Here is a 27,871-nt window from a genome sequence, read left to right on the forward strand (position 1 = left end):
GCGCGCTTGTGTTGTTTTTAAAAAAGATATGTAAAATCGATACTCGCATATATCGAAGTTTATTGTTGTCGCTTTTCCGCAATGCTGTCAAGATTCGCGTTGTGCGTTACATTCGTAGCATCGAGAGGATTAGCAGTTTGACAGTTTGTTCAAAATAAAATTAAATAAAATAATAATATTAATTTTAAATAATATGTTATAATACTTTAAACTCGATTAATATTTTTGACAGTTATCAGCTGATTTCTGTCAAAAAATATTAATCGCGGATAAAGTATTATACATATAACATATTATTTTATTTTATTTTATTTTGAACAAACTGTTAAACTACTAACCCTTGTGATGACAGCCTCTCGATACTACAAATATAACGCACAATGCGAATCGAAACAGTCAATCAGCATCGCGGAAAAGATGCAACAATACTCGCGAGAATCGACTTAACATGCCTTTTTTTAGAAAGGAATGTTATAATATTTTAAATTCGATTAATATTTTTGACAATTATCAGCTGATTTTTGTCAAAAAATATTAATCGCGGATAATATATTATAACATATTATATAAAACATATTAATATTTTCATACATGTTATATACACTCCCATTACCGCTATAGAAATGTTATAAAAATAAAATAAACAATTTTGTCACTCACCGATACAATAGCGAAGTTGTAGTACATAGCACATTAATCTGAAAACAAAATATTCAAATTATGTATATACATATGTGTGTGTCGAATATCTCATAAACAATGACAATTAATATTTTTGACAGTTATCAGCTGATTTCTGTCAAAAAATATTAATCAAGAATAAAATATAACATATTATTTACAATATATTACTATTTTAATTTTTTAACATATTATTATTTTAAAAATTAGCAAATTAACGCTTTAATCAGCTAATTTCTGTGAAAAAATATTAATCGAGTTTAAACAAACTTTATATTATTTTTTTTTAAATATCATTTTTTTAACATAAAACCGAAGAATGGCGCGCGCTTGTGTTGTTCTAGTTTTTATAAATTAGAATAATTTTTTTTAGACATGAATAGTTTAGTGTAACAAAGAAGTACCACTTTTTTATAAAATATTTTACTTTGAATTTGATATTAATTTCTTCTTACATATTTTTTTCTAACTTGCAATAAGTCTAGAAATTCAATTTTGATGAATTGTCTGGATCTTCGTCATACAATAGTTACAATAGTTCGTTTCGTAAACTATGATGCGGTCAAGCGTAACACCATCACTATGATGTGTGAGAAGGACTCGTTTTTCTTCAAGTTCTCCCCTCCTTTTCGAAGGAACAAAACCGAGTCTCAAAAGGACACTACAGGAATCGCGCGAAGCTCTCGGTCTCCTTCAAACACCGGAGCGAAGATCGTAGATCCCCGCAACACATACGGCAATCCAGCCCAAACATATTACGGCCATTGATCCCGCGAAACCACTTGCAAGACAGTTTTGTATCTTTTTCTTTCGTGCTTTGCCGTGGCTCGTTCACGCCCCAACGATACCTAATTGGGTGCTCCCCGTGGCCGGCCCATTATACGGGGTGTCAAAATACTTTTTTTCACCTCTCGTAATCCTCCCCGGCACCTATACAGAGAATCGCCCCCTGGTTCCCTCCCTCCCTCCCACCCCGTCTCTTGCCCTCTTCCCTTCCCTTCCCCCCTCCGCGCTTTATCCCCGGCGCTGTTCCAGGACAAAGGGTATGCGTACTTGTATCTCAAAGCGGCCGACCGAATGAAATGCACAATGGAATTGTCGCCACACGTCGCGCGTTTCTCTCGAGAAGTAAAAGACGCTTTCCTTCGGTCTGGCACACCGTGTAAGCCGCCTCAGAAAAGGTTCCTCAGGAGGGGCGCAACCTCCCCGACGTGTAACATAACGTGTGTACTCTCGTAGGTGAAAATCTCCCCTCTCGTTCTCTCGTCGTCTCCCTTTCGTCCGATCCGCGACCGCGACTCCCGTCTGACTCTAGCCGTCGTTTTCTCCTTATCTCCTTCGAAGTTGGCGTATAAGTGACAATTTTGCCGTAACACTCGTTCGTCGAATTCTCGAAGAAAGGGCAGACGAAGAAGGGCCAATTCTCGTCGCCGACTCGACAGACGCGAGGGAAACACTTTTATTTTCCAAATTACATTATTTTATATGCGACAAATACTCGGATGCAACGCATTGATACGTTTAATTCTCCGAATGTTTTCGTTTAAAAATCAAATATCAGAAAATCATTTTTTTACTTTAATTTTTAGTTATTATTAATCATATGCGACAATTGTGTTTTGTTACATTAAACTCTATATATGTGTCTTTCAGCACACATTTTATTAGACAAATCGTAATCATTACGAGAGGACAGAGATTACTATTATATATATTTCAGGAAGTTGTGTAATTGCGTTCGAAATGATTTCTGTCAACAATTCAGCAATCTGATTTGACCTTTCGGAGGAATGCTTTTAGCGGCGCCTTTTCCAACTTCAGTGTCGCTAACGGAATTACACTGAAGGCCCGATAATTGCTGATAATTCGAATGAACTTCGTTAAGACGCTCATCTGGGTCGGGGCGAAATGCTTTCATTTGATTATTACTCGATTTCGATAAAGCGATTATCACGTTCGTAGCGTAAATCGATTGCGTTTTCGTTTCCTCGAAATTACTAGATCACGACTTCAAATGACTGCAAACGTTCAAAGAATAACGTAAAATATGGCTTTCGTTAGACTGTTCCTATAACGCCGGTAACTTTTTTATAGCTCTATAAAGGTTAAAAGTGCATATAAATGCACAAAACTAGTACGTATATGTGTGCTTGTGCGAGAATTATATTTTTATAGATAAAATCTCAAAAGTAAAAGCTCGTTCGTAAAAGCAAATCCAAATTATATGTATAGCTATCAAGATGTTATAATAATCTCGCAATTTTAAATATGATAATATTTTCTCAATAATTCGCTGAATAGATTAAATATTTGTAATCACAATATTGTGACCACAGCAAAGAAAAAACATTTCTTGCTTTTAATAATTCAACATTTACGACTGATGCTAAGAATTTCAAACGTTCCGCTATGCGATAGAAGTTTCTCCAGATTCTTACAGACTTTTACGGGATGAATGGCGAACTCCCGCCGTTTGTGACACGGCGAGAGATATCGAATATTCCCCTTGAAACATCTCCGATTGCATTCTTTATCCTAATTAGGTTTACGAGGATTTAGCACGACTAGCGACCAATTACTAGTAATTGCGTAAAGATGTCACTTTGTAAGCGGATTTGCCGGCGGTTTTACAGCATTGTGCTCCTCTAAGCCACACCACGAGGCCAACAACGGCAGAGGTAGGGGGACCGTTACTTCTCGCTTCCCTTGTAGAGTAACCGACGGTAACAATGAAGCAACGCGCTTCCGGAGCACCCTGCTTACCCGTCTACCGAACTCAATTTTCTCTCGGAAGAAGAGTATTTTTCTTTCATTGAAACACGACACAATCGATGCCAAGCCAGCTTATTCGCGAAAAACTGCTGATAGTAATTTGTTCGATCGCGTTGTAATGTTTCTCGTTATTCTCTCGAGCCCCTTTGCTTTTCATTGCAGAGAAATCGTCAAGTTATCAACGGAGAACGATGTGTTATTTTAAGTTTTTGAACGCGAAGAAAATATTTCCTTAGCGGGGAATAAATATTCTTTTACGATATGATGCTCCCGAACACAAATGTGATGTTTAGTAGAAATAATTGATATAGTATAAATATATGCACTTTTTTATATAATTAATTTGCGTAATTTTTTCATAAATATTTGTTTACTTGGATATTTATGATACATCCAAGTGAGATACAATAGCATAAATAGGAAAATATTCGTTCGTTAGAAAGGTCGCTAACTCAATCGACTCAGTATAATATCAATGTATTATTTAAACCGTCAACCCGTTATTAAAATTGAATTCTCTTCTCTCTCGGATGGAAAATGTACGTAACCACTCACCGGAAAAGGTTTACCGCAGCAATTAAGCCAATAAAAAAAAAAAAAGAAAATAAGAAAGAAACAATCGGCCATGCTGGCCCGGAACGCAAACGTCGCGTATAATAACTACCTCTTTACGGCGCGCAGGTCGTAGCCAGAAATTAAATTAGCTTGCCGTGGCGAAATTGAAAAATCCCTTAAACCGAGGCAACGTGCGCGAAAGTGCCGACAAGAGGGTCGCACGCTAAGGAAAACGGCCCAGCAGGAATGAGGAAGGGGATGACGGAGGGACCCGGACTCTCTCCGGGTCGGGTAAAAACTCAGCGCGCCGCGAAAACTCGTTTAAAGATGAAAGGCCGGCTAACGACTTATTTTCGATAAGGAAAAGTTAAGGCACTTGCGCGCCTCGCGCCACCATTATCCACCGGTACCGACCGCCCTTCTGCGAAGCCGTTCAGGGAAGCCCGGGGTGAATACTCGAATACCATTCGCCCTCGCATGCCGTTATTCGTCGTTTTCTGCCGAGGGTGCGGAAGGAAAGATGCGCGCTGCTCAGACCTGTCCGCAAGATACCAAGAAAACCCCAGCGAGACCTTCTGCCGAATTTTCTAAGCGCGTATATACTATCTTATAGCAAAAATTTTTACGTATTTTTTAACAAATAATTCTAATTTATTTTTTTATTTTTTTATATATATTCTTGGTAATCATCCTTTTGACAATCAAACCTGATTAAATCTTCTTTGATGTGTATTTAGACTCTAAATAAGATGTTAAAATTTATTGAATTCTCTACTTTGTTATTTAGATTTAAATCATTGCGAACACACTTCGTAAAGACCTTTTTACATTACAAATATTTTAAGTTTGTTAGGCAGACAAAAAAAGAGACAGAAAGCTGTATTCGATCGTTAGTTGCTTTGTTATCTGTGCTATGGAATCGGTACCACTTGCTTTTCCTTCTCGATCTCAACAACCCCCGTCATCTTCAGAGCTGCTCCTCCGCGCGACCAAAAACACAACAGTTGCGCGAGACTCAATTCAATTGCCATGTCAAAACGATGTGAAATGGGATTGATGTAATTTGGTTAGGCGCACCCCGCGTTCTTCTCCCGCCTAAAGTCCGTCAGTTATACACAGTGTCTCAGAATTTTCGAATAATATTTTATATACAGTTCTTTTCGATTATTTTTCGCAATAAATTTGTACGTATAATTAAAATGTCGAAAGAGAGAAAGAGATCAATATTTTTTATCTTACACACAACTTATCACGAATTTAAATTTGAGGGGCGCAAGTTAGTGACCTTCGTCCGTCAGTTTCAAGTGATCATTAATAGAGCCTCCTTTTGTTAATAAGAATGTGAAATGTCAAAAGTCGCAGAGAGATAATCGCGTGAAGGAATAATTCACCGTGAATTTTTCGTCGAAATTTAATGATTTATTCCGGGACACCCTGTACGTGCATACGTAACTTCCCGTACGCGTACTGAGTGTTTTGCTGCAAACGACTCGATTCGGGGCTGATTCTAATGACTTATGAAGTCAAGCCAAATGACCAAGCCGCCGTCGTTCTCTTACGGCGCCGGCGGCCCTCCATCGCTCGTCAACCCCGGACGTATATACTACCGCGTTTACGCACATCTCGTGCTGCGCTGTCGCGACAAATCGAATAATTTCACCCTGGGAGAGCTTCGCAATCGTTCGCTCTCGTTTAGTCTGCCTGTCGCATATCGCACGCATTACGCTCGCCCGGTCGAGAACAAAGAGCGAACATGGGCGTCGAAGAACGCCCTGAGAGATCGGAGAACCGACTTTTCGAGATTACAGAAGCTTATCGAATTCTCCGAGCGAATTAATAAGTGTTTCTCAATAGACATAGAATATCTCCATTCTTCCCTCTCTCTATCCTTTGTAAACTGATTTTGATTAACCCTGGGTTCTTGCGTTCAGCTTTAATTTTGTTTCGCGCATTTTTGTTTAGTAATCGTAACTGTATTAATGCAAAATTGTTACAATGTTTTAAACTTGTCTAACTTTATGATAAATGAGATTCTAAAACATGATACACGTTCGACGATTCAATAACAATTTGCAAAGAATATTTCGCTGGGGAAATTTGAGATAAAATTTTTGTATCATTATTATACTTGGAGGTATGATAATTATTAATTTAAATATAAATTTCTGAATCAATATTATACGCTTCGTCATCACATACCAAATTATGTAATTTCACATTTAAATTGACAAAAAAATTTTTTATGTCGCGTCGTGCCAATAAGTACAAAAATAACATTAATTTTAATGTGACTATCTCGAAAAAAAAAATAACTCTTATGAGCGATAAGTAGTTATAGTTTATGCGCATAATGCAATGGTATAATGCGGAATAATGAGTCGAGAAAAAAATTGACGTAAAAAAAAAAGTAAAATTATGCAGAAAATGATAAGCGAAATATATAACGTTGGTGTGATAAAATGCAAAACGCAAAATTTTGCAACGAGAGGCAAATGGAACCGCGACGACCGCTATTACCAGGAATCGTTATTATCCCGCTCGCAAAATGCTACCTGGGAAGAATCGTTTCGAGAAAACACGAGCGTGATTTACGCGGAGACCCGCCAATCGTTTTACCGATTACGGAGATAAATGCGGTCGATTCGGCCGTCGTTGCACGTCACATCGGGTTTATGACATCGCGAAATATAGGTGTGTTCCCATTTCGGGGGTATTCGTGAAATCATCTCGTTGCCGCGGTAAACTTCATTAAACTTCTATTCCGGCTTACCCCGCTCTTGCCTCAATGGCCGATAATGGGCTGCCCGATGGAAAAATGGCGATGGCTAATTAGAGCCCCGAGAGGAACGAGAGAAGCGAGAGGGACGAGAGGAGAGAGATAGTGGCAGGCGTCACTTAAGCACGAGAGTATCGCGAACAATCGCGTTCCCGTTAATTACACGGCGAGATCTAATTAATTCCCGCCCGGAGCAGAGTGCGTGGTTAATTAAATTTTCTTATTGGAAGCCGTGTGCTCGCGCTAAGTGCGAACGACGAAATTAACGAGACACAGTTGTCGAGCTGCCGCGATTTCTAAATTCTTTCGCACCGACAGGTTTGATAAGATCTCGACGAAAGTATCAATTATTTCGCTTCACGTGTATAAGATATGTATTTTACATGCTATATCATTTGCTTCTAATTGACAGAATATAGTTACATATTTTTTATTTTTTTATGTTCTACAATATTTATAATAACGCAGAAAAATAAATAAAAAATTCAAATATTTTTTTCTCGCAATTAATGTAAGTTAAGAAAATTAATTCTTCTTCGTATAATTAAATATCGATCATGCTCAAGGTAAAGGGGTGAGAATTTGTAATGTGTTTTTTTTTCAAGATTATATTAATTACGTTCTAACGTAATTAGTTGCGATAAACGCTAGACAAAATAATCCACGTGCAGCATTATCCCAATTGCGACGAATGAAATCGCCGTACCGTAACAACATCCGCGCGTACCTAAGAGAGAGACGCCGCGGCCGACGATGCCGGCGCCACTTTGATCGGTAACCTCGTTTATGGTGACGCTGGACACAGAATGTAGGAAACATCGATAACACCAGTGACGGAAATATCGACTTTTGAGAGCTGCCACGAGCATCCCTCCCCTGGAGCGCGTCCTGCCCTCCCGCGAACGTTCCACCCCTCCTCCTGGACCGGTGCACCAGCCCCTGGCAAATCACCCATCATCCCCCTGGCTCTCGGTCGCGCAAAAGAGACGAAGAGGACGTGACAGGGAGGAGGACAAAGATGGAAGTGCTCGGGGAAAAAGAGAAGAAAAAGGGGAAGAAGGGAGGGCGAGAAAGAGAGGATCGACGCGAGTCGCGGCGAGTGTGGAAAAGCGTGGATCGATGGGAGGGAGGGATCTGGGGGTGGGTCGACCGCTCTGGTGGCGGTTGAAAGAACCAATTTTGTCCTAATAGAAAAATCCCCAGCGCTGAACCCAATTTATAAACCCGCAAACATGGCTGGCGTGGGGCGCTCGCTCGCTCGTCTCACCCTCGTCTTACCGCGCCTTCCGCTCGAATCCCGATACACAACTGCGCCGGGATTTGAGCCAGCCATGCACCACGTATCCTGGATAAGGGGTTTCAAGGTGGGAGTCCTCGGCGACGACGGGGAGCCGAGGGAGAAAAAGGAGAAGATGGAGCGACTACCGCGGTATGAAGTTTTCACACTTGATTGAGAGGGCGAGGAAGGGAGGGAGTTTGCGAAGAAGAAATGTTAACCTTCGTCGGAGTCACTAACTCCAAATCATTAGAGTTAGATATTGCAGAATACTCGGAATATTGTGATAGAATGTCTGCGCGAGATAAAATTTCGCTGAAACAAAAGGGAAAGAAATTTTTATTCTTTAAATAAATTATTTATATATATTATATATATTGTTTCTATAATGGGGATGTATATAATATACAATAAAGATTTAGCATGCGCGAGTATTTTATATGAAACATGTTTTAATATTTTTCTGATAACACAATGTAAAGATAATAGATCTTATAAAAGTAGTTTAAGAGAGATTTTCAATATCTAAAATACATATTGTATATAATATATAGAGACGTTTAAAACATTTTTTATAATAATTTGCACTTTAAAGATATGTTAAAATAGATCGTATTAACGTGCAACAATTTTATGTAGATTTTATTACGCTGTACTCTTAATATTCGGAACATTATCTTACACGAATGTCTCGTATAACGTCGGTTAATACTACTGCAGCTAACAATGTTTGCGGCTAAAGAGCAAGTGAGAGGAGAGTTGGAGTAAACGGAACACATGGCCCGAAAGGGTACTCTCGTATCGGCTACAAAGGTATCCAACAGAGATAAATACGTCGCAACTTCCAACGCACGCCTTACCTAGTTGTGCCATGTATCCTGGGCATATGTACGCAGCAGGAAGCAAGGGTGGTCTATCTGCAGCGATCCGATTTTACGATAAAGGTTTGTCGTAATCGATTTTAAATCTGATAACGCGCCCTTAGACTTCTCTGTATCCAGCAGTCTTACCGGGGTACATACACACATACATTTTACTTTTTACTTCTGTTCACACGCGCTATAAATAGTAAAAGCTGCGACAAAAAATGTGTATTTAATAATAAAGATAATATCTCAATGGTACAAAGAATTTTACCCTTTGTTAGCTAATTTATATGCGTTCTTTGGTTCTTTTTTCGAACGAATCTCGGAATGAGCTTTTCGAAAAGTTGGGACCTTTGTGAATTTTGGATCCTTCGGGCCCTTTGGATCGCACCGCCGCGAATTTAAATCATCCCCTCGATCTTGGAACTCTCGTGCCGCCTCGTCCGACATTGCCTTCTCGAAGCCCGCGTCTCTTGACGGCTATACGCTTTTAATCGCGCGTACGGCCGCCTGACCCCAGATCCACGGTCCCCGTAGTTTATTTAACAGCGCCCTGGGCATCGGTAAACACGGGTTAGCGAATTGGCCCCAGGGCGAGACCGAATGATAGTTAACGTACCGCTAAACGCCATTGGAGAGAGAGACCTCACGTCCCCCATCCCGGCCGTCGTATAACCAAGGCTCGTATATTGCGTGCGCGAGGGGAGCGAAATTTAATTTTGTGCTTTTTGTACACGCCAAATCCTCCACCATCCCGCGCGCGCGTCCTCCCCCGTCTTCATCGCGACGAAACGACGGGAGGGGTCGGAAAGCAGAGGGTACGGGGTGAAAGGGGAGCAGAGGACGCGAGCGACGCCGGCGTCGAAGAGATTTCGAGCCGCGCTTTCATGGAGAGTCGGGACGACTCATAGCGCAGAAGCAACGTGGTTGGCTTCTACGTCGTTTAACGCTGGTTTATTCCGCGTTGCTTCGCAGTTTGACGCAGAGTTGGCCGAAATAGCTGCCCACGCGTCCTGGAGAGACGCATCGCGAATCTATGTTTCTTGTATCGATACACGGACACGATACGCGCTATAAATACGTATATCTCTATCTGAGAAAAGTCAGAACGTAGAAATCAAGCGACATTCGTTAAAGAATAATGATTAAATTCTGGGTAATGTCTTTAAAATCGCGCCGCATTATATACGCCATGTATTAATATGCTACTGTAATTAACTCTCGTATACCGAGCGAATTGTACGCCCACAAAGAGAGTAAAGTTAAATGTCAGAGTTGGATTAATACTTTATTTTTCTGCCCTTGATCCGTTCTTTTACTTTCTCGGACGGAAAATTTTTTAGAAAATAAATGCGAATATGTATATATAAATTCGTAGGATTCGAGAGCCCTTTTTCATAATATAGACCGTAAAGCTTAGACCGCTTATCCATAAATCCGCCACTGTTTAATTGAAAATAACGAAGAGCTTTGATCTATATAGACGATTCTAATGAGAAATGTAGAGGCTTTATTCAATGAATTTCGCAATTTCAATTCACATCCCGCGCTGGCTGAAAATTCAAGCACACACACTCGTGAATCTGTTAATTCGACATACAAAAGAACGTGCGGCCCAACCAATGAGAATCGTATATATCATTTATACAAGAGCTAGTAAAAAAAAAGATCTCTCTTTTAGACTGGTCGCAGCTCGTCCTCCTGCGTCCTCCTCATTCCGACGGTTCGTGAGATATTAATTCACGTGCGAGCCGATAAAATGTACAATAATCGACGCTAAATTGCACACTGGATTATCTCGTTACGGTAACGATAATCTTCGTCACGGCAGTGAAGGCCGTGAGGTGCTTCTAAAATGAGAAGTTACTGCACGAGTGCGAGAAACAGAGAGAAAGAGAACGAGACACTGAGAGAGAAAGAGAGATTGAGAGAGAGAGACAGAAAGAGAAAGAGCAAGCGAGACGGCACAGAGATGGTTGACTTGATGAAATCATGCCGCGAGAATTAAACGGAGGATACCCCCGGCGTGTGTCGGCGTTGCGGGCGTGTGGAGGCACGAGAGGACTCGGGCCCGAGCTCCAATTGGCGGGAGCAAGACAACGGTAGGAGTTGACTGCAGTGTATACACAGTTAATTAAGCTGGAGTACCACGGCGGAGCCGCCGGGGAGGAGAGCGGGAGGAATATGGGCAGAGAGAGAGAGAGACGATTGACGAGAGAGGGAAGAGAAAGAGCTGATAGGATGAAAGCGGCAAGAGGAAAGCAGAGGAAGCAAAATTGAACAGAGAGAGAGAGGGGGTGAGAGGGGGTGAAAGGGGGTGAGAGAGAGAGATGGAGAGAGGAAAGCGAAGGTCGGATGGAGCAAATGCTCTCTGCAAGGAGAGGGACAGAGGGAGGATGCGCTACTCTGTCCTGTGGGCTGCAAACGTAATTTGCTCTCTGGATATGCAGTCCCAGCGGTTCTCATCGTGGCTGGAAATAACATTTTCTTGTTGCACACTGCGATAATTGATATTTTGCGTTTTACACGAGACCGGGGGTTGAAAATTTTACCCATTGATAAAAATTTGATGCGTTTGTACATATATATTACGAGATATACTTTGACAGAGAAAGAAAAACACCCTCGAATATTCTAACGCTAATGTGTCGTCAACGTGTACATGCGTTCTAGCCAATTTCTCAGCCCGCTAGAAAATTTTACTTCAGACGAGACTCGGTTCACTTCGCGAAACGTCCTCGCTTCCTCCCTCTCGCGAGCAGGGCTGCACGAGCGAACGAACAAATCCTCGCGGAGTATTTCACTTGTATACTCGTTGTACACAACGGATCAGACGATAGAAATCCGCAGATCCGACCTCAAAGAGCGCCACCCGCTGCGAGTTTTCCCAAAACCTGTCGTGAAATCCGTCTGACCGCTTTACAATGGTAACGAAAACAGCTACACGAGAACGGCTACCGGGGACCCAAACAAGCTTCTCTCTCATAGCAGAATCCAATGAATCTCTCGCGGTGGGACTCGCTCTAGAAACGGAGCTGCGCACCCTAGAATCCCGTCTTTTATCCCGCGCTCTGTGTCTTGATTCGCACCTCTCTGAGGAGAGTCTCGTGAAAAAGAGAGAGCGGGGAGGATTTCGGGAGAGAAAATTGGAGCGGATTTTCGGGGACCGCCGAAACGAAATTAGACTTATCTCGATCATCGCGGGTCCAGTGTGGGCAGCTGCAGTCTCTCGCGAAGGCACAAGAATGGGACACGAGGAGCGGTTCTCCCTTTGTAGCTCGTCGAGAGAGAGAGAGACTCGCGTCAGATTTGCAAACAATTCTTCTCGAAAGAAGTGTGTGCATGCTGCTCCTTTCGACGGCCGGACACGCGCCATTGTGAGCGAACGATAGGAACCGATGACGGATCTAAGAACACGCTACAATGACACAGTCGAGGAGCATCGAATAGGGAAATCTGGATATACACAGAAACCGAATTTACGATAATTTCGGGCCGATCCACTTTCGATGGACCGTGGATGATAGGAGAAGAATAGCGAGTTTATATAGTTTGAAACGTCGCTTTGAGGTGGTATCGAATTCCTTTTATTCTGCGGAATGTAGTATATTCATATAGATATTATCGTTTCAATGATGTATAAAAATATCGAGTAATTATATACTTTTTTTACAGCTACATTTACATTTCAAAGATTTGAGTAGGTTATGCAATTATGAAAAATAAAAAATTTATTAATTTCCACGAATAGATTTTAGCTATATTTATAAAAAATATTGCAAGATATTAATCTCATTTTTTAAACTTACTCATTTTCTTGACAACTATTTTCAATGCAATGTATCTTTAATTAACATGTTTATATAATTTTGATTACAGATTTTATTATAATCTTAAGCTTAAATTTATTTTAGATCAAATTTGAAAGGCGTATAGAAATAGATAAAAATTGATATTTGAAATTTTTAATCTTAAAAAATTATTGTGAATATATCCTCATAACACTTTGGAAATTTAAAATATGTTAATTTGATTATTTAATTAAATAGTGATTTGATTTCTCTGCATCATATCCATATCAATCTTACGAATATCTTGCTTTTCAATAAGCGACAGTCATTCGTATCTCTCCATGGCATGAAATTATATGCGTCAATCGTCTCCCTTTCTCTCTCGCAGCTCCCGTTTGTCTTCTAAAAAAATCGTTAGTCAGCCGTCAGTCATCCCTCGATTTAAGTCGAAACGTTTAACGGACGGCGCAGCTAGCTACCTGGCTTTACTTCGGGCCCTCTTAAGAGCTCGCTAAAAGATCGCTGTCTAAGAAATTAGCTAAAACTGGAGCTAAGTGCCCCGGGAAAGCGGAGCCGGGACAGAACCGGCGTAAACGCGCCGATCTAAAACTCGGCCCGATCCCTCTCGCTCTCCACCGTTAGATATTTATCGCGGTAAGTGGGATCCGGTTAAATGCAACTCGTGATCTGATTTCTGCGGGACCTAAAAGCTTTCCTCGCCCCACCGGGGCCGCGAGCCAGATTCGTAACGGAGATTGAGCGCCGATGAAAAATGGCGAAATTGTTTCGCGCGCGTGTACGAGTACAATGCACGCCCGAAAAAGCACGTGGGAATATCGCTTTCGAATGATCTTTGAAACGCCAGGTGAATGGATGTGCTATTGTTGCAATTAAACTGATCTCAATTTTATTATCTCTCACATAGCCTGCGCCTGTCCATTTTATTGATTTTTAAAGAACATTATTAAAATACTTTCTTCAAAATATGACAGCAAAGTAATCAGAAAAAAGCAAGGAAGTTTTGATGCTCCCAAGACAGTTGCATATAAACTTTTATCTCATTTATATAAATGCATATAATTAAGTTATATAATTTTAATTTTCAAAATTTATTTTCTAATAATCTGTAGAGTAAAAAGAATTTTTTCTCTTATTTTTTATTTACTGTTTACTGAATACAAATGAAGGAGAAAATGTATTTCGTTTATAGAAAGAAAGATGCTGTAAAAATAAGATTTATTAAAATTTTTATTTATTACGACTGAAATTTTAAAAAGCCACTTTAAATGCATGCCTAACGAATAAAAGCAATATCAATACCATTGTGACTCATTCTCGTTACCAAGAGTGCGACTTCTTTTTTCTCGCGAGGTGCAACGCGCAATATCGGATTATAACGGTGGCGAATTTTCGGCGCGATGCGGTGCGGGGGCCCTTTTTCTATAACGGAAGGAGAACGCGAGTCCTCTCGTCCGCAAACGTATAATTTGCCTCGATTTAGCCGGATCGATTTTGAGTAGCTACTGTTTCGCTACAGGCGGATATCTTTTGTGGCGCGGTTTTGTGGGCGTACACTTCCCCCCGGGCTAAAACGCCAAATGGTAACGACGATACGCGGAATCGAACGCGGAATGGGAAACGGGGATTCGTTTTGTGCGCACGGTTTTCGGCCGGCGCGCCGGCGAAAAAAAAAGAAACAATTTCCAACCCCGGATCCGCCATTCTGGTAACCGGAAAACGTCCACTTCTCGTCTCTTTGTCGCGAAGCTAATTCGGGGAAGGGAGAAGGGGATTTGCGAAAGGAAATAACGGTAAAAAAAAGAAAAATCTCTCCAAACACTATTTTCACGGAAGTAAATCCCCGTCCGATCGTACGAGCGATTTTTTTACAATAACATTGAAACGTAGGATTGATTTAAGATTTTTGATAGCTTACGATATAAGTGACAATATTAAATCTTAAGGTTGACAAAGAATATACAGTTGTCCCGGATGGTCATTCCGAATTTATTTGCAAACATGATATTTGTTTTTAAACTTGTAGAATGAGACAATTTATTTCAATTTGTGACGTTTGCGCGAGCGATGCCGAGATTGTACACGCGCAAAATGTTACAATATACGTGTGTGATCATCAAATTAACATTACGTAAATATACCAACGCTTCGACTACAGCCAATAAAATATAAACGAGGCTTTACTTCATTGTATCGCGCGAAATTTCCCAATGACGTTCATGCAAGAATAATATTTTTGTTTGTCCAACGCGGTAAAATAGCCGCGAAATGAATACCACGCTATCGAAAAGGTCACTTGACGCGAATGCGATATATACTATATATATATATATATATATATATTCTTCGGTTTTTCTTAAAAAACAGGAAAAAACTTCGGTAAACTCAACGTAATAAAAACGCAATATTGAATTTTACATCCTTGCAGCAACACGTTAAAGTTAAAGTCGTCAACTTTGTCGGTTACATCAAGGATTTTTAATCTCTTCCCCTTAATGAAAACGAATCACGCCATCATAAACTTTCCTTTCGATGCGAGTCGAGAGGGTGCATAGAATGCAACGTGGACAAAAGCAGGGCGTAAGGTCCCCGCGAATCTGCGGGGCATCCAGAAGCGTAGGAGGCTCGGCGTATAAGCGGTAAGCTTTACCTCATTTCTGGCAATTACAGGGGATGCCAGAATCCGCCGCAAGAATCAACCCACTCCGGCCGCGTGTGTGTACCATCCGCCTCTGTTTAGGTGAACCACCCCTTCGTGGTGCGCGTGTGCGCGCGAGTTTGCTCGCTCGTGTGCGTCTGTCCCCTATAGGTACACGTACATTCGCAAGGACATACACATACATACGTGCACGCTACCCTCGTGACGCTCGCACGTACAGACCCTGGTGGGGTCGAGACGCGTCATGGAAGTCCGTCCGCCCTCCTCAACCCTGCGGCTACCCCATCTAAGAGAGAGGGTTACCATCAAAACCCCTCGATTGAGCACCACTGATCTCGCCATGTTCCCGTATCCTAGTCGCGATTGGCCACGGATTCGACGAACAACCCCGCCGATTCGTCGAATCGAGCCACGCCTCGCAAAGCTGCCGCCCGGACCACCTCTTTCGACGGCGAGTAGTCTCTCCGGGAGTAGTTGTGTACAGCTGCAACAAAGGCCACCCCGATAGACGACGGCCGGCTAGTCCTCGTTGACACGACGCACGCTCAAGAGCTTCGACGGGGAAGATTCCATCTAACGCCTGCGAAAGTGAATGAACAAGGACGAGGTCGGATGTCATTCCGTCGAGAGATCGAAGGATACATTTCCTCTCTGTCACTTTTCTCCGATCTAAATAGGCGATCGCAGTGAACGTAGAAACATTCAAGAAACTCCCGTTAAAAAGCTCTGGATTTTGGACGATAATCTGAAGTCGATAAACAATAGCAAAGAAACGTATCGTTCTTGGAAATTAAGACTAGGACTGGCGATGAACGTTCTGGAAAATTTCGGTGAACATCTATCTCTTATCGTTGACTGATGTTAGAAGAGACAAGTCAGTTTCGTCGACAGAAAATGTTAATGAGAGTGCCATGATTTGTGAAGAGGTGATAAGTGACGACGGGGATTCATTATGAAGTTTTGAATCTCCGTATTGAATGAACGAATACACCCCAGAGTGGATGCATCTAAGATCCAATTTAATTCCGCGGACATGATCTCGTCAACTGATTGACGTAGTTTTAATATTCGAAGACAGTCTCACAGAGAAACAAAGATTTTGAATCTGCATGCACATTTATTTGAATCTGGCTTTTCTCTCAGTTTTATAAACATTATTGGAACTGATTGATTCCCCTTCCCCCTCAAACAAGCGGTACGCGATGTTACTCGAGATGTACTTTAGTGTGAAGAACACGTGTGCTAAAGAGTTTCGTCGCGCGATCATCGAGCTGTAGCGAACCTATAGAATCATTCGAGGGATCCTTAACCGGTAAGAGGGTGGTCCAGCTCGAAGCAATCTCTGCGAGGAGTCCCGTGTACGAGTTCTCGACGATGGATTCTCAGCAGCTGGTTGATACGGCTTCTCAAAACAGTCAGGACATCGTCTTACCGAAACCAGCCAGTAGCACCCCGAGACACAGCATCGATGCGATTCTTGGATTGGCCAGTCATAAAAGAATTCATCAGGAGATGGAGGATACAAATCGCGACACGCAAGAAAACACTGGTACCACACTTTCACTATTACTAATGTTCATATAAAACATGCAGAATTATTTTTATATTCTCCTTTAGATACGATTTTAATATCTTACTTTAATGAAACTCTGCAAAATTTCGAAATTTATTTATTTCCTGTGTTGTTTAAAATATAAAAATAATTATTATTCTTTCTAGTTATATATTCTGCTAAAATTAATATGTTAAAATTACGTTAAAGATTTAGCTCTCACTCACTAAAATATTAATATTTACTTTGAAAGAGAGTCCTTGAAATTTGTCTCAAAATCTGAGACCAAATATTATCGTGTAAACCTGCATATGTATTCGCAATACGTTCAAATCGCTCAATTTTTGTAACAAGAAAAAAATGTAAATTTCTTCGGAATTTACAACACAATTTGCGTTTATCTCGGATAGATATTATCGCGCTGTTTACCCTCGCTAGTCAGTCGTCTTCGAGTTCGGTAAACAGCAAAAACTAAATCTCGTATTGTCCGCTAAACCAACGTTTTTGTTTCTTAAATTTGTCTCTACGTTTAACTGTCAGAATTCTGAAAGAGCTTATCATTTTCTCGTGCCGTCGGATTGATCGACGCAGAAATAACGTCCTAATGCAGAGTTTCCTTCTCCATTCTAAAGTAACATGTGCAAAGCACATTAATTTCCAAATTATAAAATAACTCATCCTACTTTTCGAATTAACGATACAATTTTAATCATCCATCCCTTCCAATTATTTTCCTTCAAGTTTATCTACCCTGCAGTTCATTAATCACTCCTTCCATATCGCGCTCCGTCATTAATTAGATATTTATTACATATTTTATGACTCGTTTATCAATCATTTATTAGTGTTTAATTTTTTTATCTTTTTATTTTGTGCGCACTTAAGAATGAACAAGATAACTCACATTTAAATACATTTGGATAGAAAAACTCTCGTGATATCATTGCCCCAAAACAAAAAAATCAATAGTCCTGACGGGAGAATGAAATTCGGCACCGACGGCCGCGTGTAGTTTTTCACGAAGACCGATCATTTTTTCACATTTACGGGTTAATTCGATTAGTAGACTAAACCATTTCACTGTCCGTCCATTGAATCTTGCTCTCCTGCCGGACAGGCACGATCAAGCGCCGCGAATTAGCTTTGCCATCCTATCTGGCAGTCACGGGCAGTAATGCAATTTGATCGAGTTTCAATTAATTATCGCTGCAGTTGTGCGACCGCCTCAATTCCGAGGACAAGATTTAGAAAAAACAATCGAAAAGTGAACGCGACAAATAGCAAGAAGTCGAAAAAATAATTAATGCGCTCATTAATTAATTCACATATATAACATGATAATTATTTAATAATAAAATTAATAGAGAGAAAGAGCGCTATTATCAATTCATCGTAAATTAATATAAATATATAGTTATTTAAAAATGTTATTTATTTTACAATTTTAAAATTATTAATGCACATTGTTTTATTCATTTATCTAATTGTAAACTTCTTCGCGTTCGTACAATAATTTATACATAGTGTATATGGAACTAAGATTTTCTATTGCAAAATAATTTTTTGTTTTTGTAGCTTAAAATATTTTTATATATTTGTATTTTTAGCATATATAATGATATAAAAAATATAAATTATTTTATAAAAAATATATAGTTATAGTATAACACTCAGATATACATTTCACGATTATAAACTATTGTGGTTCAGTAAAATAACGCATTAATAATACAAATATGTGCTATTTTAGATAGTAATCACATGTTTGTTGCGTGATTTTTTACCATACTGATGAAATCAATTTCACTGCATGCTACCTTTTTCACTTTCGTAAGTTATTTATGCGTTCCATTATTTAATTCATGCTATTTTTCGCAATAGCCTGATAGGAATTTATCCTAATATAAAAGCACAATCGCTATTTCATTTTCATTACATCGAAATAATTCGAATCAATACCTCTCTATATATCAATGATTCATATATCGATAATTAAACGATTGACGAACTAAACATTTTTGAAGCCTGGCCACATATGATATTAATCATCAATGTTTAATACATTTAAATGCAATCTCTATAAAAATATAGAGAAATTTCCCTAAATTCTTTCATTATTATTTCATTCAATATTAAAATATCCTGCAGAGATGAAAGAGAAAAGAACAAATGAGTATCTTTAATTCATTTTTCACTATCTTTAATTCAATTAAAGATTGGGACTTAATGGCACAAACGCATTTAATTCTCTAAATTAGAACAGGATAATTATATCTTTTTTATGTTTCAACGAAACGTTTTGATAAAAATTCTAGATGACACGATATGAATGGACACGCGGGATGAAAAAGAATCGATACCATTATCAACGCGAACAACCCACACGCATATTTTGGAATATAATATTGTGAAATTCTAATTTTATATTCCATTAGCTTCGCGTCTCATTAAAATAAAGCGCGTAGAGAAAGGTCTCGGATAATATATTATTGTCTAAGGTCCGATCGTTCCAAGGATATAGGTGTTGACGTCAGTTTCCCGCGCGGAAACCGGATCGCACACCTGCCGCACGTGTAATTCCGCGTGTTTCACGGGGGCGTTTGGTATGGCGAGGGCTCTCGCCTGAGTCTTGCAAACGTTAGCGTATAATTGGAAAATCGTTAGTATCTCGCGACGGAATCTCGTTCGCTCCGTATATTAGAGACGGACGCGCGCTAATTTGCCGTCGAAGCCAAATCGAGCGATCGAAACCGATCCCGGCCCGGATTACATACATACATATATACGAAACGTATGTACGTATATCCGATAATTCCTGTTTCGAGACACTCTCGTCTCTCTACGTGGCTCGCCTACGCTGCCCGCGAACTGTCGTTCGTGTCATTCTGAAAATGCGCGCGGGGTGAGAGAGCGCGAGTTATCGACGCAACACTTTCGGCGGAAGGGTCGGAATCGACAAAACAATTTTGTGCCGGCGCTGCCATTATTGGTGGATATACGAGCGGGAAAAAATGGGCAAACAATTATATATCGAATATCATTTCTATAAGCAGTATAAATTAACATTGTCAAAGTGCACATTTTTTTTATTTATTTCCACAACGAAGAACGAGCGTCGTCGATAGATCGACATTTTCGACAATTTTTAATATCGTGTATATTTATATGTATATCTCTCTCGTGTAATAATAGTTTTTATAATAGTCTGTATAGAGCATATTATAATTTTCATTAGAAATTCAGTGAAATATCTATATGAAATTAATTTTTGCTAATGCTAATTAAATCAAATACACATTTAATTATAATTAAATCATATACACGTAACATAATTTAATATTATTTGGTTCGATATATAAATTACCAACCATTTATGTTTCGGTAAAAGCAATTTGTGCGCAAGTCTTGATTAATTCTTAATTGAAAGAAAAAAAAATAGATTAAATATCATCATGCAGCATCGGTATTATAAAAGACTTATCGTTTTATATATACAGTATATATTTTTATTGTGTGTGAGATAACAATTTTTATTAAATATTCCTAAACCTAAACGACACATAATCCTGTTGAGAGTGAACACGAACGAAAAGAAATCACATCAATTTGAAAAAGTAAATGTATAAAGTCGCTCTTATCTGATTTCGAACTATAACAAATCTGAATAAGCCTGTCAAGTCTAATATGTTCGACGGAGGATTAATCATCGGCGTTTATTCCCGAGGATTTACGCCGATCGTTTTTGGTGAAAACTATGGAGAGGGTCCCAAAAGGGGGAGAAGAGTGGAAAGACCAACCGCAAGAGAAATGTATCAAGAAAGAGACGGAGGCTGCTTAGCCAGGACCCAATCTTGTCCTGCTAATCGAATTATCATTAATTATGATACCGTGCGCGCGCGCGCGCGCGAGGAAAATAAGGAGGTAAAGACGAGAGCGCCAGCCGCCACTAATAAGTATGAAGAAGAACGTAGAAGGAGAGAAAAAGATAAAAAAAAGATAGAAAAATGGGGAAGAAGAGATAGGTGGAAGCGGCTTTAAGTCGCTTCTTAAGAGGTGAATTGACGTGCCTACTAATGGATCGTGCCTGCCTCGTCCTCCTCTCCTTGTCTCTCCCTGATCATCTTCCCCCTGCTCCTCTCCTTCTCTTCTTCTTTCTCTACCAATCTTAACACACGAGGCTAACAGGTCTGTTATCCTCGGCGAGAATCGCTTGTCTACCGTGCAACCGCGATTGATCGAAATTAACTCGCTGGAATAAATAACGATCGTTGTCGCGACGTGTGCGCGGACGCGATACGCGTTATTTGTACACGTGTCATATTGTGATTTTAGTATTTGTCAACCTCTTGTTTTAGCTTCTGGATTCTTAAAATAAAGCCAGATCGCATTAAGAATAAATTGCTTTCGAAATTAGAATAGATGAACGGAAACGGTTCATGTCTCTTTATTTGCAGATCCCGTCATACATAGTATTCTCGTATCCGGTATATGTATACACTTTACAATCGATTTTTTTCATATTTACTTTACAGCAAATATAATCATAACATTACACACACAAAAAATATAAATATATGTGTAATATTTGGAAAATATGTTGATATAATCTTTAAAAAATTAAGACAACGAAATTTTATTTAAAGAAAATTGAAATTAATCTCTCGATAAATATAAAGTTTCATTATGAGATAATTATTTGTATTTTCGTACATTTTAAGAATGAATAACATTTTTCAAAATTTGTTTTTATTATTTCCCTGCATAACTATTTTTTTTTTTTTTATAAAAATGAATGTAATTTAATGAATATTTTTATATCATATTGATACGCCTGTTAATCAAACATTATCTTGCTATGCAAATAATTTTCTCTTCTTATTTAAATCAAAGAGCTCACCGTTCAAAAATAATTCTCTGCTTTTACATATAATTTGTCTAATCATTACACACAATATTAAAAGGAAATATTGCAACTTGTCTTTTTTATCAATCGATAGAAAGGATAGAAAGTGTAAGATGAATAATGGTAAAATAAGTCAATTAAACGACGTATTAGTTGGACAAATGTAAAATCGCTTTCAGTGCGCGAAGTCAATCCCGCGACGTGATATGAACAGCGATGTTAACACACTTCGTATTAATTCTTCGTCGTATATTACGAGAGTTTCCCACCAATGTCTGTCTAATTCCTTTTAACGCCGTACTAACGTCATTAACTTTCCGCTTCGTAATTTCATCATCTGCCTCGCAAGTTTCACAATTATTCTGTCTAATTCAATTCCCGATACCAAGTCATCTTCCCCGAGCTGTAATTAATCGTACGCGCGACTGATAATATCTATGCTAATTACGATAAATTACCGCGACAAATTATTCGCAACCATCTCGAACGTGTATGTGTATGTGTGCGTATGTTATCTCTCTTTAATAAATAATATCAGAATAGTTCGTGCGCAGAACAAAATTGACTAATCTAAAAAAGTTTGATCAATTCACCATTCTCTCTTTCATCTCTCTCTCTATCTTTCAATAAAATAGAATTAGTACAAAGTATGTATTGTGTTTTAAAGTGTAAGAAGTTAAATAACTTCTTCATGAAATAAAATGTCAATGAATAATTATGTAACAATCAAATTATATTTTTCAACATAAATTTGCAAAGCTGTTCGCGACACAAGAGAGTGCTAGTATTAATTATTCCGTCAAACAGAGACTCGGATAAATTACGTCCGCAAATACATACCCAGAATACTTTGGCAAAACAATTATCTTGCGAATAAATATTTCGTTGTTTCACATATTCTCTCTTCGAAAAAAAAATTCGTATTTCTGTCGGTGACATGACTCGCGTTATCACAATTTCATTATTTATCGCGTGTATGTATATGTGTAATAATACCGCTCCATCTGATTCAAGCTTGTAGGAAATATTTACGACCTAGCTTTTATATCGCTAAATTGACGCTAATCTGATCGCGGGCTCTGATATACGATCTACCTACATTTATCAATTTATAACTGCAACTTAAAATGCAACATCTACATTTTGCAGTAAGCATAACCGGAACATAAATCAATATCTATATTAATTTACAACGTTATACGTTTATTCGACATATCATCGTTCGTTTAACGTATGTGTATCTTTTGTTTGACTTTTTTTTATACTTCGAGATTCGAAAGATCTCAAAGAGCAGAGTGTAGTATCGCTCGCTCACACGCAATTTTTCTTCTTTTATTTTTCTTTTAATTTAATTTTTTATCCTTCCAAATAAATATTAAATGCCTTTCGCGGAGACTTTTTTAAGTTAAAATTTTCGGTAGCGCGTTTTAAACGAGAATTCGCGTAGAATCAATTTATATCTTAGACCTCTAACACTAAATATCTTAATGCACCATCGGTAATGTCTATATCACAAAAATGTATACCCTCTTCCCCCAACTTTCTACAAGAGACGTAACGTAAGGGCGTCGCGTCGCGTCGGGCCAGAGCGCCGCACGTAAAAGCGCTTTGTTAGGGGGAGCAATTTCGATCGCGTGACAACACGCGGGTGCGCAACCAGGGTAGTTGAGGGGCATCGACGATTACGTGTAATTTTATACTCTGTTTATTGCTGGGGCCACCGTCGTTTTTCGGCTGCAAACATTTCGCACTTGTGATTCGATCGCAAATAAATCGCAAGAGAAACGAACACGTTGAAGGAAAACAATCATTGATCAATTGTAAGCGCTTCAATTGGCATCGAAATTAATTAATGGCGGCAATAAATAGACACAAATTTCCCCAATATAATAAATGCAGATAACCATTATTTAGAAAGCAGCAAATAAGAATGATTAATTAATTGCGAAAATAATCTATGTCTGGATATTATTTTTTAGGAGATTTTTTTTGTTAATTTTTGCAACAAAGAATATGCCACCACTAAATAGATCGCGAAAGACGTTGTTTTATTTACGTATGTATTCGAATCAATATTTTCGTTGTAAATATTTTTTCTCTCCGACAATCTTTGCAACAAAAATTGTTGCGAGACCGATTGATCCAGTCGAGATTTCAGCGAAGGAGTGCATTTTTTTTCGCCAAATTCTCTTTCTTTTTCGCAAGAGTACGAGATGAGAACGCGTGACTCGCATCGTACCATTCCGCGCCGATTTAACCGGATTACCGTTGGATCAAAGCTTGTGAGTGGTAATTGGCACACAGGTGTCGCCGATCAATCGTACACCGGGCATCGTGGAATCTATTTTACTGCGCTCGGATGTCGAAGTGCCTCGTGATCGATAGTCGACTACGCCGAGACGGAAATCTGCATATATAGACGTAGATATATAGGGAATATATGTGTACCACATCGTAGAAGACAGAGAGGGATATGAACGCGAGCAAGGATGGGAGAGAGAGGGCTACAGATGGATATATGTACATAGGTAGGCATGGAGGAAGTAGAGAGACGCTCGCGGTGCAGTATTGGCGTAATTTGTGCAGCGATTAGCAATCGGTACGTCATTACCACGATTAATATTGACGCCTGGATAATTCAGGACGCGCGCGCATATGTGTGCGAACCGTCAGTCACTTTACATATGGGTGCATACGTGCGTGCATGCGTGCGTGCACACGTGTACGCATATTACACGCGTACGAGAGACCTTTCTGACTGGCTCATAAAGCAGACACGCACATGTGTGTACATACACGCATATATTGTATGCGACACGGCGCGATGTCGGCAGAGATATCCCAATAAAGCCAGCGCACGCCACCGAACAATTAAATTATTAACTAGTAACGATAACGAGGGGCCGCCCGCGTTGATTACTATTATAACGAAGGCACAGTCAAGAATGCATATCCATAAATCGCGCGCGAAAGGAACGTAAACAAAATAAATGATGTCGTTTTTCTCCCTACTCCGGCGTCTTAACGTGCGGCTACATCCGCTCCCGAAAGGTCGGCCGCGCAAATTTTAGTGTAATTGCCAAGTGTCAACTTCGCCGGGAATTACCGGGGCGACACGTGCTGTGAAATATCGAAAAACCAGCGTCCGTCAAGCAGATAGCCATCGGCGATGGTTGCAGCCGCTCGATTAGACGAACGTCAACGTGAGATTGACAAGATTGTCCGACGCTGAGAATTAATTGGACGCAGTGGCGGATTTAGAAAATATGTTTTAGACCCAAGGAAATAAATTTTGGATTGAATAAAATTAATTTAAAGACAATATAAAAGAGTGTCTTTATTCTTTTCATTTTGAAGTGGAGAAAGAATAATGTAAATGCGACACCTTAATTTTTATCATCTATTTTCCAATTTATATTTTAAGGATAAGTGTTTTTCTAAACCAAATTTTGAAAGTTAGATATCAATTGTACATTATTTTATTTTGCCACACATATTTCGAAAATGTTGAACTGAATTTCATTCAAGTGTTCCTCGTTGCACATTTCTTAGCATTTTCTCGACTATCCGAGGGAGATGCGTACGTTGACCCGTTTAGACGGAAATTCTATCCTTCGCGACAAGAACCCGATGACAGCTTAAGAACCTTACTTGAAGCTTTATTGAGATACACGTATTCGACGATATAATAATTCGATACCGGTACGCGAATAATAATCAACGAATCCGATATCTATCTTGCATAGGGGGCAAAGATTAAGCGCGCTCTCTTCCGTTCTGTCGTTTCCTCGTAAACATCTTATGGTGTCTGTATAAACGTGTTGTAATAACGAGGACAAAGAACTGCCGCGATTAAAGACCCTTTACGCCAACTTACAAAATAATTTACTCATACGCTGTGAGTTTTATTAACGCGATTATCGTTGCTAGAGATCGGCATCGGTCATCCTGAAATTTAATTTATTACAGACTTGGGAGTTTTAATGTAACGACTATTCGAAAGGAGGAAAGATAACCCGTTTACATTCGCTTGCGCCAATAAAGGAAAACCTCGCCCGGAGATATCGATCAGAAACCAGTTCGCTAATTTACACGCTCTCTCCATTTCATATCTCTCTCTTTCTCTCTCTCGCTTTATTAATCCCCCGTCAATTAACTGGACTAACAGCTCCCGATGATCCGAGTGCTTTAAATAAATTAAATTTGCTGGAAGGTATTGGCCGACGTTAAGTACTACCGTTTCTCTAACGCGGTAATAAAAACACTCGTCCGCCGTGTCTCGAACGGGTAAAAGAGCACCGCGTCGCGGGCGGAGACACCTCTCCGAGGATCGATACGTGCGTCGGATTAAAGAGCGCGACAGGTGACAGTGGCTTTTACGAAGAAATTTCCGTCGAAACTTTGTGCCGCGCAAAGTGGCCATTGCGTTTCGTTCCGGAGATAAAAACTGAAAGAGTCGGGATGGGAGAGAGAGCGGGAAGAAAGAGAAAGCGAGAAAAAGAAAGAGAGGGAGGAAAGAGGAGGGAAAAGAAGGAACGACACCGGTGATGGTCCACGAGAAGACAAATTCTGTAATCCTCTTTGGTCGGCGAGCTAAGCCCTCTATGTGACGGCACATACCTTTCCTCTTTCTCTTATTTCCCCTCCTGTTCTCCATCTTTCCTTGTCTCGCTCCTCCGTCTCCTTCCTACGCCCGATCAAGGAAATTAGATTCCGAATCGACAGCCGTGCTTAAGTACAAACGACGGCGTGGTATATCCTGCACCGAATATCGAGCAGTATCCATGAAGAAATCTTCATCGTGTTTCTCATAAGAAATTCTCTTAGTCGTGCGTCCGAGAAACATTTATAAAATTAGCAAACCATTCGCAAAAAAAAATTACCGTCTCGATAAGGATTGACGTAATTAAAATGCAATTGCATATAATACAATACTGATGACCTAATTCAAAAAATAAAATTTATTTGCAGCTATAAATGTCGTATAATAAAACCCAAAAGTAAGAATTTTGAAAATCTTGAAAAAATGACACTTTAAATGGAGTAAAATTGAATTGTAATTTACGCTGAAATATAATAGAATTGTGATATGTCACTATACATTTAAACGTATTCGTTAGAGGCTGTATTATCCGCGCCGCGGATTTAACGATTTTGATTATGTCATCTTTTCGCAGGCGAGCTAACTAAAATAGCATGGATCGAAATACTAATACATTTTGGGCATCTAGTCTTTGATTATGAATACCGCGCTGGGCGTATCAATATTGGGCAGGAAATTCAATTAAATACGCGGCACAACTCTAATATCCATATTCCGCGCGGCGTTTACAAAATCATCGCGCGTCTATCCTCCTTTATCCTTGATATTCGTTGATCTCGCGCAATTTTCGCATTATTCATTCTTGCCTCATAAACGATCTGTTAACTGTTTTGCGCGATTACAAATTCGCGGATGAGCGATGGCGAGAAACGTATCGCGATATAACGACATTACGAGAGGGAATTTCAAGCTTCTGTCGGTTGTCCCCGAGATATCGAACTGACTAACTGACTTAATGATAAGCAGATGATCCGATAACCGCTCGAAAAAAGTTGTCATTGCAAAATAATATTGGATTACGAATGTCTAAAAAAATGCCAAGATTCATCGGTTTTATGCGACCATCTTGACATTTGATTGACGGTTGACCGGCTTCTCGTTTTATATCGCCAAAGTGCGATTCTCCTTTAACAAATGCTGGAACGTTAATTAATTTGGTTGGCAGTCGGGGATATCATCGTCCGCGACTGATACGAAAGCTCGTATATTTGTTGGAATCAATTCGTTTACCTCTAATTCATCATTCGCGACATTTGCTCGCAAATATATTAAATGCGCGCTTTGGGATATATGCGGTTTACATTACAAACACAGGGAAACGAACTGAACCACCAGCCTAGCCGCTTTTAATAAACACGTAACAATGCATAACTTTTGACATATCTGATATGATGATTTTTTCAAGTTCTATTTCGCACA

The 27,871-nt window shown here is 39.5% G+C and overlaps 1 protein-coding gene and 1 long non-coding RNA gene across 3 annotated transcripts in view; one reads left to right on the forward strand and one right to left on the reverse strand.

Moving 5' to 3' along the window:
• Positions 1–656: 656 nt before the first annotated feature.
• The window catches only part of LOC145942937 (uncharacterized), a 64,393-nt gene continuing 37,178 nt past the window's right edge, over positions 657–27,871 (reverse strand). The window contains exon 3 of the long non-coding RNA XR_014426441.1: positions 657–698. This is a non-coding gene — a long non-coding RNA (uncharacterized LOC145942937). The remainder of the gene's footprint in view (positions 699–27,871) is intronic.
• The window catches only part of LOC145942675 (retina and anterior neural fold homeobox protein 2), a 45,254-nt gene continuing 33,260 nt past the window's right edge, over positions 15,878–27,871 (forward strand). For both annotated transcript variants that reach the window (XM_083049620.1, XM_083049621.1), the window contains exon 1: positions 15,878–16,943. In XM_083049620.1, coding sequence (XP_082905746.1) covers positions 16,769–16,943 — 175 coding nt within the window. In that variant the 5' untranslated portion in view covers positions 15,878–16,768. The remainder of the gene's footprint in view (positions 16,944–27,871) is intronic.

This window comes from Prenolepis imparis, unplaced genomic scaffold (genome assembly GCF_030444845.1).
Source record: "Prenolepis imparis isolate NDT839.2.m4 unplaced genomic scaffold, iyPreImpa1.0 SCAF_11, whole genome shotgun sequence".
Lineage (NCBI taxonomy): Eukaryota > Metazoa > Arthropoda > Insecta > Hymenoptera > Formicidae > Prenolepis > Prenolepis imparis.